Genomic DNA, 14,489 nt, shown 5'->3' with positions numbered 1-14,489 from the left:
ACACGTTACTTCTAAGACAATGACCAAATGACTTTGAATAAACTTAAGTCTCTTTAAAAGTTCTTAGATTTCACCTTGCAGGCCATTTGTACCAGGGCTCCATGGTTCTGACTGTGCTTCCTCTTATTCCGGAACAGAGATTTTACAAATTTTCAACTGCAACAAAAGGTACTTGATTTCACTCAAAATGCAAACTTGATCATAAAGTGGGGCCCATAACAAACAATTGATAGAGAAACCAAAGCTAACAAATCCATAACTTTGTTTTAGAAAAGTATAGAGGCGTCAGAGATTTGGGATAGATTTTGATCGAATGAACTGTTTAAGAATGGCCTTCTCTTCATCGATACGTTTCTTCTCTTCTGGATCCTTAGGCTTCATTTTCCTTTTCTCTTCCAATATCCACTTGAAAAGTTCACGCTGCTGGTCCTCTTGGATGGGTGGGAGCACCTTTGGTGGCACTATGGCCGATGTGGTGGGTGCTAATTTTTCAGTAACTGTAGTAGTAGTAATTGGAGTTGGAGTTGGAGTTGGAGTTGAGGGAACATCAACTGCGGTTTCACCATCTTCTATTACTGTATCCTTCTTTGTCCTCATAAACAGATAAGCTACAAAAATTCAAATGTATATCAGCAAATACTTAGATTAAGAACCAGATAAGAAATCTTTAATAACACATAAACAGGAAAACAATATACCAAGATTAATATTCATTCATCAAAGTGGTGGGGATTGGAAATCAAGATATCAATATCCTGAGGCAATATATCAGATCATGAGAGTACAGAAAACAAAACCCTCCAAGACAAGGACCCAGTTCACAAAATTTCTAACTAATGACATGATCCTATTTATAAAGAAAAATAGTAAGAGAGCACTGCTGAATTGCATAGGATTCTTTGACCACTGCTGTGGTGGTCATTTCAGTCCACTCAGAGTACTTAAAAGCTCAAGATTAGCATTATTGGCAGATAGTTTAATCGCTTTCTCTAGATTTGCATCAGTGGCTAACACTAGTGCCAAAAAATAAATGCCAATCCACACCCACACAGAACTGCATGTCTGACAGTTGTTTATGGCAAAAACCGTCAGTATTGCCAAACTAGAGAAATAACAAATAGGACAAGTGAAATTTTGGATTTCCTTCTTAGAATCCTTATCCCCAAGTCATTCTCAGTGTAGTACACTAGTATATTTCTCAATTATTCAACCTAACCAGTACAGTCCATCTTCATCATCTCTATTTGACCAATAACATCAGCAACTTACATGAATTCACCATGATCAATAATCTAAGTTATGGTCGGCAGCCAAAGCCTGACCCAATTAGGCTAAACAGTCTGATCCAGATGAACGATAACACGAACATCGATATGTTGGACAGGTGACTGGCTATACTAAATGATCAACTTGACAGCATGCACTTTGACAGGAAAGAAATTCTGCAGGATGACAACTGGATGCTTACATGGTAGACTCGCCATAATAGCCAGCCATTCAGGGTAAAATAGAGTCATTGGGCTTGTCATGATGGTCCATTAGACCACGAGGGCGAGGAGGAACTTTTCTTATAGAGAAACCCACTACACAAGGCTCCCTGTTATTGCAAGGTCCAGGATGGGCAAATGTATGCATAGGATATCACATTTTGATGGGCTTTATAGCATAGACTTGATAAAATAACACAATGCAGAATAGTTCTAATTAACTTCACCAAACCACAAATTCAAAGCATTTCCACCACCAAGACCTCACAGTTGTACATGCAATGTCCATACATCAATGAGCTCAAGTGTTGAACAACTACATTTCTCTATTCTGAGCACAACTAGAATCAGGGAATGTATGACCAGATCTTTGGGTAGCATCACCATTCAGATTTTGTGAATGAATGAAAAGAAAAGAAGATTAGTCTCATCCCCCCCCCCCCCCCCAACCCCAAAAAAAAAAGAAACCAAAATAGATCAGTCAGAAGCATTGTTGGCAGATACACAACTCCTGCATTTAACTGACTCACTTAAATGTATCCTTGATTAGAAAAATGAGGCAAACCATGTGAACCGAGTTTTCTGACTACGTTCTCTCAGGTGTTTTGGATTTTTTAAAAGCATACCTCCTCCAGCTCACTGGGTTCACCGTTGACCTCCATATTGTCTACTTAGGGCAACCTCTCATCCCTAGGAGGCTTACCAACCTCAACTGCACCCAATGCTTGACCACATCAGTAAGAAGCTTCAACTTTGGAAGGGAAAGCTCATATCTTTTGGTGGAAGGGTAGTCCTCATCAAATCAATCCTCCAATCTTCTTATCTTCACTAGTGTGATGATGTGAACACAAAGACCCCCTGGCCGAAATTCTGAAGGGGGGGGGGCCTAGGAAGGCTCCAAAAAGCCATCCTAAGTTGGCCGAACCCCTTTTGAGGGGTATTTTGGGCATTTTAGCCCTTATTTTATTCCTGAAATTGTTTTTAGAATTTTCCAGAATTTTTGTTGGTCCAGTTTGCTAAGTTGAGTTAGGTTTGGTTTTGTTTGGAGAATTTTACTTTGAGTTAAAGTTGTTTTGAATGAGTCCCCAGTTAGTTGTGATAAGATAAGATTATTTATCTTATCTGTTAGGAGTTTTTTATTTTATTAATAAGAGTCCAGTCCAAGCCCAAGGTGTAATTGGAACCATGGTAGAAGATCTCGTTCTCTCGACAGATCTCGCCACCTTGAAAAAGAGAGATCTCGGTCGAGATATACAATTTTTTGGCGTCAACTCGGTGGCCCATCTCGGTGGGTTTTAGGGTCCCAATTGGGTTGAAACTTGGTATTTAGCTTATTTAAGGCCTTTTGAACACGTTAGTGGCCTTGGATTTGTCAGAAACAACCCTATGTATGATTTTTAAGTCTATTCATATTGTGAAACCGAAATGTAGTAGGATTAGGGAATGCAATGTTATACAACATGTAATATAGAACCTTTAAGGCATATAAATGAAAAGCAAGTATATCAAATGCATCAACTAACTTAAATGTTATCAAAATTCCATCCATATGAATATCACAATCTCAATTTTCAAGAATAAAATAATTATACAACCATTAGAAGTTCTATATAAGTCATTAAATCATAAATTCATAAGACAAGTAGAGAATGATTGCTCTTCCTTGTTGTGGATGTGCTAAGAGTAGTTGCAAGTGAAAATTCAGCCAAAATCCACAAAAAAAGGCAAAAATTGAGAGTTTCAGCGAGATATGGCGAGATATAACAAGATATCCCGAGATATCCCAACTCTCGACCTCCATCTCGTCTCGCCAAGGTGAAAAAACGAGATATCTCGCGAGATCTCGCCAAGATCTCCCACCATGATTGGAACCTTATCTGTTAAGGAGTTTCGAAGTTGAGTCAGAGTCTTTTTTTAAGGGGTAATTTTCATTTGGACCCCCTGAGGTTTGGTCCAGGTCATTTTTAGTCCAGTTTAAGTTTTCTTTTGCATATGGCTCCCCTGTGGTTTCATGAAATGATTAAATAAGGACAAGTTTAACAGAAACTGTTAATTTAATAATTTTTGTGACGAAAATGCCCTTTTTCAATTAATTTGTTTTAGTTTTTCTTTTTTCTTTTAAATAAGTTTCTTTCTCTTATTGAAAGAAAAAAAATACAAGTCTCTCCGTCTTCTCCATCGCCGGCCAAGAACTCAGCCGCTGCTCAGCCCTTGTTGCAGCTGAGTTCGAAAGCTTCGAAGACGAAGCGAAGAAAAAGCCCCTTGTGTTTGCATTCCTCGGATCACAGGCAAAGGAAAGCTGACGTGCTTCTCCGTTGCTGGTTTAAGATGGATTTAATCACAACTACTCCTCTCTTGCAACTGCTACTATTGCTTCTAATGCTGGATCTCAGACCAATTGGAAGAGGAATCCTCAACGCCATCTTCTATTACCCTTCTCCCCTTCCCGTACGGCCGTACCTAGTCGTTGGCTCAAGATCTTACTGAGATACTGAATTAGGATGGAAGGAAAGAATCCTGAGAAATCTATAAAATTTGAGAGAGAATTGAAGTGCAGAAAGATGCCTATTGCTTGTCTGATGAAATGTGAAGGTGAGGTAGGTGAGAGATTATGAATTTCAGGAGCAGAGATCTTTGTGGGATCCCTGGCTGAAGATGACGGAGGGAGAGAAGGGAGTATTTACAATAAGAGTTGAGGAATAATTTTTAATTCAGATATTTCCACACGGCTACCATACAGGATACAGCCACCCGTAACCGCCTCATCTGCAATCGAGTTCATCCCTCGTTCATCAGGTGGGGGTGGGTTTCATTTATTGTGTTGGTAAAGTTCTCTAGCTAGCTCTTTCACCAAATCTGATTCCGCGCCTCATTCGACGATTCTTTGAGGTTTGTAGTGGTTGTATCTATCTATCTATCCATTCTTCGATCGATGAAATTTGTTTTCGATCTCCGGTTTTGATTGATGGCCTGGTAGATAGATAACCACCGCATGCAGGCGTTTAAATTGGCTGAGTTCTTGGCCGGCGATGGAGAAGACGAAGAGACTCGTATTTTTTCTTTGAATAAAAGAAAGAAACTTATTAAAAAAATAATAATAAAACAAATAAATTGGAAAAAGGGCATTTTCGTCACAAAAATTATTAAATTAACAGTTTCTGTTAAACTTGTCCTTATTTAATCATTTCATGAAACCACAGGGGAGCCATATGCAAAAGAAAACTTAAACTGGACTAAAAATGACCTGGATCAAACCTCAAGGGGTCCAGATGAAAATTACCCTTTTTTAAGCTATAAATAGCCTCTTTAAGCAACGTTATTGTCAGTTTGTGATTATTAATAAATTTGATTGGGTTGAGGATTAGGCTCTCCTTGTTGGGTAGGCCTTGGTTGAGTAATTTGTTCAAGTGCTTCATCTTCTTCAACAATTCAGAAGTTTTCAAGTAATCACCAAAGCCTCTAAGCGTTCTACTAGCAGCTACAAGTAAGCTCAAAGCATTCCCCACCCCTTCCCCCTTTCCTACGCAACCCCAGAGAACCATCCATCACCACCATAGCCTCCCCAACCCCCTCCCCTCTTACTAGACCTAGAAACTAACCCAGCCCCATCGTAAGTGATCCCCCACCCTTCCCCTTTAGTTTCCTTTAAGCCCCGCCCCTCCCCCTTTTCACCCTCTTCCTCACAGCAGTACTTCCTACTCCCACTAGGAAACCCTGACTCCCAGCCTTGTCAAACCCCTTTCACCTCCCTTAGGATCGCAGGAACCCCTCAGATCAAGCGCTATTGCTATTTCCTTCAATTCAGCCCTACTTCCCTCACTCCAGAAAACCTGCACTTCATCTACAACCTTGAAATTCTGCAGAAACTTTAAAATTCCAGAAATCTGATTTTGTTAAGTTCTGTTCAATCAGATCCATTCTAGTTGAAAGGACAGCAATATAAATCAGTTCTGGACAGCAGAACTAGCAAGGAATAGCCTTCTTCCCACCCTAGCCGAATCCATTCAAACCCTAGTTTGACTGTTGAAATTCAAATTTCAAAATCTAGAATTCTGTCTTCAGGTCTGGATTTCAGTCTCAGCAGGCCCTAAACCACCCTAGAAACCCTAAAACCTGCCCCCTTCTGCTGGAAACTCCTGAGCAAACCCTACCTCCAGGGAATTACCAAATTACCCTTAGCCCTAAACCTGGTTTACATCATGTGGTATCTTCTCCATCCCCAAAGCCACCACTAGGGCCATGGAGGCTCTCTTTTGTGCTTTCCTCTAGAAGGGCTAAGAAACTACTCACTTCCTCCCCCCTATCAACTGGAAGGCTCTCTGCTGCCCAAAAGCTAAAGGCAGATTGGGTATCCATTGAATACAGGACTACAACTCTGCCAAACTTCTTAAACTCATTTAGAAAATCTCTTCCAAGCATGATTTCATTTGGGTCAACTAGGTCTATTCCTATCTGCTAGAATCTGATTGCATCTAGATTGTCCCCCCCCCCCCCCCCCAAAAAAAAAAAAAAAAAAAAAAAAAAAAAAAAAGCCCTCTTAGGTCTAGAGGAAACTTCTCCTCCTAAGACCTTTTTTCTCTCTTTGTTACCTCCACTCTAGTCTCAGCTAGTACCTTTATCTCCTTTTGGTTTGATCCTTGGCATCCGATAGGTATCTTCTTCAACAATTTTGATCCGCACACTGTTTGAGTCCCGCATCTCCAAATCATGCCCCCTTTCTACCATCATTTCTAATGCTTCTAGGACTCCCCCAGTCCCATTCCCATTTGGGTCTCACACAAGTCTGGAAACCCCCCCCCCTTTTCATTCCCTCTCCTCAGACAATCATTTGGCTTCCTTCCTCCTCTGGCTCCTTTTCTACCTCCTCATCTTGGAACCTCACCCGCACCCATAACGAAATTGTCCCTTGGTCACCCTTTGTTTGGTTCAAAGGTCACATCCCTCATCACTCTCTCGCCCCATGTAGAACCTTAAACCTTTGCCTTCATACCAGCCTTTTCTTATCCACCAACATATCCCTGCAAACCCCAATTGTGTTCTTTGTTAAAATCATGGAACAAATGTCGGTCTAAACTTGCGAAATCCAAAAACGAGATGAAATTCTAAAATTTTTGTCCCAGTATCATGTTTTGGCCAAAACATGTCGGGATTTTGTTTGAAACGACACGAATCCCTGTTTCGGCCGAAACTAATACTTGCGTGTGTATAAAATGCAGGTTTTCCCAACCCCATCATCTGAACTCTCAATTGAACCTTCAACACCAAATTCGGTTTCCTCCATTGACTCAAACATGTTTGAAACCCCTTCCCCTTGGGATTCCCCCTTGCATGAGCCTCTTTCTCCCCACTCGCCCCACCATATTGCCTCTCTTGACCCCAATTTTACTTGCTAATCCCCCCCCCCCTTTTTATTATATGTCAGATTTTTTTGTGTGGAATGTTAGAGGTCTTAATTCTGTTGCTAAACAGGTAGAAATCAAGAAATTCCTTTCGGACTCAAAAGCTACCTTCTGTGCTATCCTTGAAACCCATGTCCAATCTGAAAATTCCCATCGGATTGCTAAGTTCTTGGTCCTTTCTTTCCAATTACTCCCACTGTCCAAATGGTTGAATTTGGGTTATTTGGGATCCCTCCTCCCTTAATATCTCCCTCATCGATTCTTCTCCCCAATTCATGCACCTATCCATTTCCCCTTCCAATGCAACTTCCCCCTTTTTTCTCACCATAGTCTATGGTCTTAATCGGGCTTATGAGCGTGCCCCTCTTTGGGACTCCATTCGCTCCTTGTCCTCTTCCCATGCGATCCATCCCTGGGGTGTTGGGGGGGATTTCAATATTGTTCGCTTCTCCCATGAGAGGGTGGGTGGGCGTCCTCCTAATCCGAATGCGGTGGATGATTTTAATTCTTGTCTCGATGACTCTTGCCTCACCAATCTTCGTTGGTCGGGCCACTCTCTCTTGGCACAACCGTTGTATTGGTGAAGATAGAATTGCCTCAAAATTTGATCGGTTTCTTGTTAACCATCACTGGCTCTCTTCCTTCCCGGATTCCCATGCCTCTTTCTCCTCTGCTTGCCTTTCTGATCACTCTCCCTGCCTTATCCATCTTTTCCCTCCGGCTTCGTTCGGTCCTAAACCTTTCAAATTCTTTGATATGTGGACCTCCAACCCCTCTTTCCTTCCCACAGTTAAGGAAGCTTGGGAAAAGCCCGTTCACTGTCACTCTCTCCCCTTAATTGGATTTGCTCGCTGGCTTAGGAATACTAAGGAAGCTCTTCATCGGTGGAACTCTTCCACCTTTAGAGAGATTTCCTCTAGGGTTTCTGATAGCCATTCAAATCTCCAGAGAATCCAAATCCTTCTCCAAAGTGATCCCCTCAATCCTCTGCTTGCGTAAAATGAAAGAGATGCTTCCTTCGAATTATCTTCTCTCGTCTCCCTTGAAGAGAGCTTCCTCCGGCAAAAAGCTAGAATAAAATGGCTTTAGCTTGGAGACTCCAATACTGCTTTCTTTCATCATTCTCTTAAAGCCCGCAATAATCATAGCTCCATTCCTGCTCTCCTCTCTAGCACAAGCTCTTGGATTTATGACCCCTCGGGAATCAAAGTTGAGGTGGTCTCTTACTTCTCAAATCTTCTCTCCTTCTTCTGCCCCGCCCGCCCCGCCCCCCTCTTCCCCTCTTCCCCCTGGTATTCTCAACAAATTTGTAAACCCCCAATCTCTCCCCTCTCTATTCTCTATTCCTTCCCATGATGAGATCATTCAAGCCAACCGCTCCCACAAATCTAACCGAGCCCCTGGCCCAGATGGATTTAGTATGGGCTTCTACTCTTGTGCCTAGGATCTCATTGAGGTTGATCTTATCCATGGGGTTCGTAGTTTCTTTCTCAATCCTTCCCAACTCTCTTTTATCAATCAAACTTTCCTCTGTCTTATCCCCAAGAAGGCGGGGGCCTCTTCTGTCTCTTTTCGCCCCATCTCTATTTGCAATCTCCTCTATAAATTCATTTCCAAAATCCTTGTGAATCGGCTGAAAAAGGTTATGCCAAACCTCGTTAGTGCAAACCAAACTACCTTCATCTCGGGTCGAAGTATTACGGATAATATTCTCCTTTGTGCAGAAATTGTTAGGGGGTTTGAAAAATCCTCTCACTCCCCTGCAACTCTCCTCAAAGTTGATCTCCACAAAGCTTTTGACTCCATCCGCTGGGATTTTCTTAGTGATGTTCTCTCTGCGATGGGATTTCCTCCTTCCTTCATCCACTGGATTAAGATCTGCATCTCCACTCCCTTCTTCTCTGTTTTAATCAATGGCTCGCCGGCGGGCTTCTTTCCCTCCCTTGTCGGTATTCGCCAAGGTTGTCCCCTATCCCCCTACCTCTTCTCTCTGGCTTTGGAGGTGCTCTCTCGTATCCTTCAAGCCAAGACAGATCAGCTCCTAATTTCTCCTATCCCTAAATGTAAAGCCCTCAATCTCACCCATCTTGCCTTTGCTAATGATCTCATGATTTTTGCCAAAGCGGATCACAGCTCCATCTCCTCCATCATCTCTGCCCTTTCCTTTTTTAAATCCATCTTTTGCCTTAGGGTCAATCTTGACAAATCTACTCTCTTCCTTTCTGGAGTGTTTGAGCCCCTGTGTTTAATCTCCTGAATCTTTCAGGCTTCAAGCTTGGCTCCTTCCCTATTGTGTACCTTGGTCTCCCTTTTATCCCGGGTAGGCTCTCTCGCCATCATTGTTCCCCTATGTTGGATCATATCCGCAAGAGTCTCCAACTCTGGAAAAGCCAGCTTCTCTCTTTCGCGGGTAGGGTGGAACTCATTCGATCTGTGCTCCAATCTTCCTACCTTTATTGGTGTGGTATTTTCCCGATCCTCAAGGCCATCTCGTCGGCGATGGAATCTCTCTTCTATGCTTTTCTTTGGAAGGGCCAGGAATCTACACGATTTCTCCGCCCCATCAATTGGTCCAACATTTGTCAGCCCAAATCTGAGGGGAGCCTTGGAATTCATAGAATCCAAGAAGTCAATTCCGCAACTTTACTTACTGGAAAATTGTCACAAATCACGACTCCATCTGGGTTAAATGGGTCCACTCTTACCTTCTCAAATCGACTCTTTTCTGGACCACCCCTATCCCTCCTAATCCTTTTTGGATCTGGAGGAAACTTCTTCTTCTTAGATCTCGTGCGCTTCCTACCATTACCATCCAAATCTCTTCAGGTTCCTCTACTTCCTTCTGGCTTGATCCTTGGCATCCGATGGGGATTTTTCTCAACCTTTTCACCCCCGCACTGCTTATGAGACCCGTATTCCCAAATCTACCCCCCTCTCCCACTTCATCACTAGTGGTTCTTGGGTCCCTTCTCCTCACCAGAGTCTCACGCAAGTCTGGAATTTCCACGATACAGTTATCTGGCTTCCCTCCGCCACCAAATCATTTACCACTTCTTCAGCTTAGAACCTGGTTCACATCCCCTCCCCTTCCCCTCCTTGACCACCCTTGGTTTGGTTCAAATGTCATATTCCCCACCATTCACTTACCCTTTGGAGAGCCCTAAACACAGCCCTTCCAACCCAGTCATTCCTCATGTCCCGCCACATCCCTGTGAATCCAAATTGTATCCTTTGTTGGAATGGTACCAAGGACACTGAGCATTTGTTCTTTTCTTGCCCTTTCTCTAGTTCTCTCTGGAGAAAAGCCCTTAACTTCATTTGGCCCCGCTCCTGTCGTTCCTTTGGGTTTAGCCAAGACTGGTCTGGGGTTTTGAGTAACTTTGCAGGTACCTCTATTTGTGACCGCATTGGCAAGCTTGTCTTTGGTACCACAGTCCACCATCTTTGGTGGGAGCGAAATCTCAGGCATTGGACTTCTAAATCCCGATCTATTGATACCATTTGGAATGCTATTTACTTTGATGTTTCCTCTAAGATTTCTGGCTAGTCCCTCCCCCCGGTTGTTGACACCCCAAGGAACAGGCTCATTGTTGTTTCCTGGGGTCTCAACTCCCAACTTCATCCCCCTCTTTGATCCTACCTCTAGGGATCCTTCTTTGTAATTTGGTTTTCGTCTTATAATTGATTATTTATTCATCCAAAAAAAATGCAGGTTTTCGACACTTTCTGCAGGTTCTGCCAGTTTTTGTTTCAAGCCTAAACCAAAATTTTCATGTTTTTTGTTGGTTTCTCTCCTCATTTCTCCTCATTTTGGCAACTCCTTTGCATTCCTACTCCACTCTTGCTCCTCCATTGTTGAGTTTTTTAGAATCTAACAAGGTGAATCAACAAACTTTCCCATTTTTTTTATTTTTGTTTTGTCAACTTAGATTGCTTTCAAATTAAAGGATGTTTAGTCTAGAGAGTTGATATGACTATGTGAAGTTACAATTAAGTTTTGCATATCGCTACTTATTTTCTGTTTTTAAAAATCATTTTCTAAGATAGGTATATTCTGATGAGATCTATGAGCATAGATGATTCCAAAGGCTTCACCCCTAGAGGATCCGAATGGCATAGACCCGCAAAGCCCCAGTCATATGATACTGCTATGAAGAGTGTTGATTCTACTATAGTGTCCCTCCAGGTTATCAAACTCAAGTTAGGCACCAGTGGAACCTTATGATTATGGAGCTTATGGTGTACCTCCCACTCTTAGCTATCGGAGTCAACCACTAGGACCTTGTCATGATTATGGAGCTTATGTTGTCCCTGCCAACGACTAGTGAACTTCATTGTTTATTAAGCAAATCTTCAACACTATATGTATACCACATCCACCACTAGCCCTTCTATCAATAGTCGAATTAGTTTATTATCCGGAGATTCCAAACTTCCCACCATCAAGACATCTTAGGCATGTGGATGAGGCCACATATAGAGCTGCAATTGTCGACATCCTATATAGACCATATGCCATAGGACATGTATTGTACTTGGTATAGGGTGCAAAGGGAAGAGGGACACATGTATTAAACCTAGCACAGTAGCAATGTATCACTTTTCTTCATTTGTTGTCTACTTGACTTGTCCTGTTGTCCATGTAATTGATTATTGAGTTACTAAGTTTGAAGTTCTAACTTTTAACTTCCTTTGTTCTCCATGATGGTTAGAAACTCTGTAAGTTGTAATGTAATAGAGTTGCCTACTTGGTAATATTGTTGGTTCTTCTCTTATAGTAGTATATACATTATGTTTATTATGCTTTAAATAGAAAAGACACAAGAATTCAGACCATCTGGAGGTCATATAAGTCCCAAAACAGACAGTCAAAACCTGGAAATTTTGGATTTTCCCTAAGTTGAAACTGAACAGAAATTTTCACCATGGTTAGAAACTTAGAATGGCCTCAAAGGCTTGGATCATCTCTTCTTCACCTACCCCTTTTCCCGCTTTCTATGGGGGAAAGCCTCGATCTCCATTTGGCCTATTCTAGACATTCCCTTTGGGTTTGCATGGGATTGGTCTTGGATCCTTAGATCATTCTCGAGCTCCCCTATTTGTGACCTTTTCCGTAGGTTGGTTTATAGAGCTATCATTCATCACTTATGGTGAGAGCTAAACCTCAGGAGAAGGACGTCTAATTCTAGGTCTTTGAATTTGATTTGGAAAGCTATCTACTTCGACGTCTTTTCAATGTCTCCACTAGACTCTAGTTGTTTCGCCATCCCCCTATTGATGACACCCCAAGGAACAAGCTCATTGCTGTAACTTGTAACCTGGGATTTAGGTTATACTTTTCAGTCTTCTTCTTGAAGGCTGGTCTCTCCTTCCACCCCTCACCCTCTGTATATTCTTTCTTCCCCTCTGCTAATGCAGAGACTAATAGGCCGACTGAGGTGGGCTGCACCAAGAGAGGATTAGGAACAAGAAGAAGAATTAGAAAGGGAAAACAGTAAACACTCATGATGGAGTTTCTCTGCTAAACTTCAATATTCAAATTTTCATAATCAAACTATGAGAATCCTCATAAAATTACATAATAAAAAGGCAATAAGCCTTGTCTCGTAAATAGAAACTAGCTGATACAGGAAAATATCATATTAGGCTAATGCTGAGAAAAGGAAATAACTTATATGATATTCCGTAATCTACCCAAATAATTATAATTATTAAATAAAGTAATACTAATATTATTGACAATATTACTAAATCCAGCCTTTTCCAGACCAGAAATCTGGTTTAGGCCTAGCCCTTGGTCTGGGTTTCCAAAGTAGATCATGTTGGTCCAAGCAAGCCAAGGCTACTACATCTCCAGGGCTTTTTGGTAATGATTATTTATTCATCCAAAAAACTAAAATTAATGAACACTCAAAAAAAAGCCAGTCACCACCCATGCTCAATCAACGTCACTAATTAGTGAAACTGGTGCTGAATTGGATCTGGTCAAATAGTGAACTTGAAGACCAGTTGACAACAAAAAATTGGGAAGTGCACAAAATTAAATCATCTGTTTTAAATTGTAATGTACTTATGAATGGAACTCTGCCCCAATTATATAACTCTCTCCTTCTGAGGTAAGAAAAAATGCCTGACCTAACCAAGGCTCCAAGAATAAGCAGACCTGATAAAGATAATTTCAATATCTCCAAGGGGCAAGATAAACAACTATTGGGTAGTAGGGACACAGCCGATGGGTATGTTGCATTTTCACCCATGACCATAATATGGATAAACAAGCCCAAATAAAACCTAATTTCTACAACAACAACAACAACAATAAGCCTTGTCCCAACTAAATGGGGTCGGCTACATGGATTCTTACCCTCCAATCAATTCTGTTCGAGGCCATGCTAGATACAAGGCCTAAGCTATACATATCCTTTCTCACCACTTCTCCTAAGGTTATCTTAGGTCTACCCCTAGCTCTTCTAGTTCCTTCAATATGGATTATATCATTTCTCCGTATAGGGGCATTTATAGGTCTCCGTTGAACGTGGCCGTGCCACCTAATTTCTACCATTCTCATAAATAACAGTTATATTGAGATGACATGATGACAAACCTTACAAAATGGCCTTTCTGTATAGGAGATTCACCATGCTTGAGCTATACAAAATTTAGCAAAACAGAAGCCACAACATTAACTAGTCACATTCCCCATTTTCTGTACCCAACTTAGCTTCGACACCATCCCCTAATATGGCCGGCTTTGACATCAGAAGTTCAAAATATCAGGAATTAAGATTTCCATCCAGGACTAACCTCAGTCAATGCATTTCAATTAATCACTTAATCAAACAGTATGAAGACAAATCCAAAATCCAATAATAGCCCTTCAAAACGAGCAATGGAACTTAGGGTTTTGTTTGAGTTCATTGGGTGTTCTCCATTTAGGGTATGAAAAGCTCAGTGAGCATTGACTGACCTCCCACAGCAAGATTCACAGTTAAGAGAAGTGGCCATAAGAACTTGTAGCGTCTGGCAAAGGATTCCGTCGGAGGCTGAGGAGGCGGCGGAGGAGCAGCAGCCGCCTTAGGTGTCTCCATGGATGGTGGTGATGTGAATTCTTTAGCCTTGACTTGTTTCAGGTGTGCTGCAAAAATAATTAGCAAACAACAACTCCAGTAATCAATAACCAACAGATGAAATTAGAGAGAGGTAATCAGAAATTGGAGGATCAGGTTCAGATTACAGTTTTACCTTTTTTAGGTTTGGCGGTATAGAGTTTTGGACCATCTGGGCCAGCATCACTCATTGTCTCTGCTTCTGCTTCACGGCTTCTTCAGCTCTTTTCCCCTTCTTTCTCTATATTACTCTTTCTTGTGATAATAATTTCAATTCAGGACTAATATCTCGGTTCTCAACTTATTTCAATAATCTTACATCTTTCATTTCTTATAAATATATATACACTCCCCTAATTTCTACCCAAAAAATATATAAATAAATTAACTAATCTCCCTGGTTTATTCCTTGGATCGCGAGTCTTAAACCTCTACTCTCAAAGTCTTAATTCTTAATCAAGGGGTTTAACCACTTCAACCCCCAAAAACTTTTCTTA

At 41.5% G+C, this 14,489-nt stretch overlaps 1 protein-coding gene across 1 annotated transcript; it reads right to left on the bottom strand.

Annotated features, from left to right (window-relative positions):
- Window positions 1-32: 32 nt before the first annotated feature.
- Window positions 33-14,442, bottom strand: LOC149021629 (uncharacterized). Its single transcript, XM_089149855.1, has 3 exons — window positions 14,129-14,442; window positions 13,854-14,021; window positions 33-608 (listed from the first exon to the last, which is right to left on the bottom strand). Exons 1-3 carry the CDS (start codon window positions 14,181-14,183, stop codon window positions 286-288), a joined length of 546 nt encoding a protein of 181 aa, XP_089005981.1. The 5' UTR covers window positions 14,184-14,442; the 3' UTR covers window positions 33-285.
- Window positions 14,443-14,489: the final 47 nt, after the last annotated feature.

This window comes from Hakea prostrata, chromosome 3 (assembly GCF_041222555.1).
Source record: "Hakea prostrata isolate BN-2017 chromosome 3, UWA_Hpros_2, whole genome shotgun sequence".
NCBI lineage: Eukaryota > Viridiplantae > Streptophyta > Magnoliopsida > Proteales > Proteaceae > Hakea > Hakea prostrata.
Note: the sequence above shows the minus strand (reverse complement) of the source record. Positions and strands in the feature narration are given on the sequence as shown.

Coding starts and splice junctions, on each gene's coding strand:
- LOC149021629 (XM_089149855.1), bottom strand. CDS start 14,183: ATGAGTGATGCTGGCCCAGATGGTCCAAAACTCTATACCGCCAAACCT. Junction 14,022..14,128: donor TACCGCCAAACCTAAAAAAG/GTAAAACTGTAA, acceptor TTATTTTTGCAG/CACACCTGAAACAAGTCAAG. Junction 609..13,853: donor TGTGAATCTTGCTGTGGGAG/GTCAGTCAATGC, acceptor GAATTTTTGTAG/CTTATCTGTTTATGAGGACA.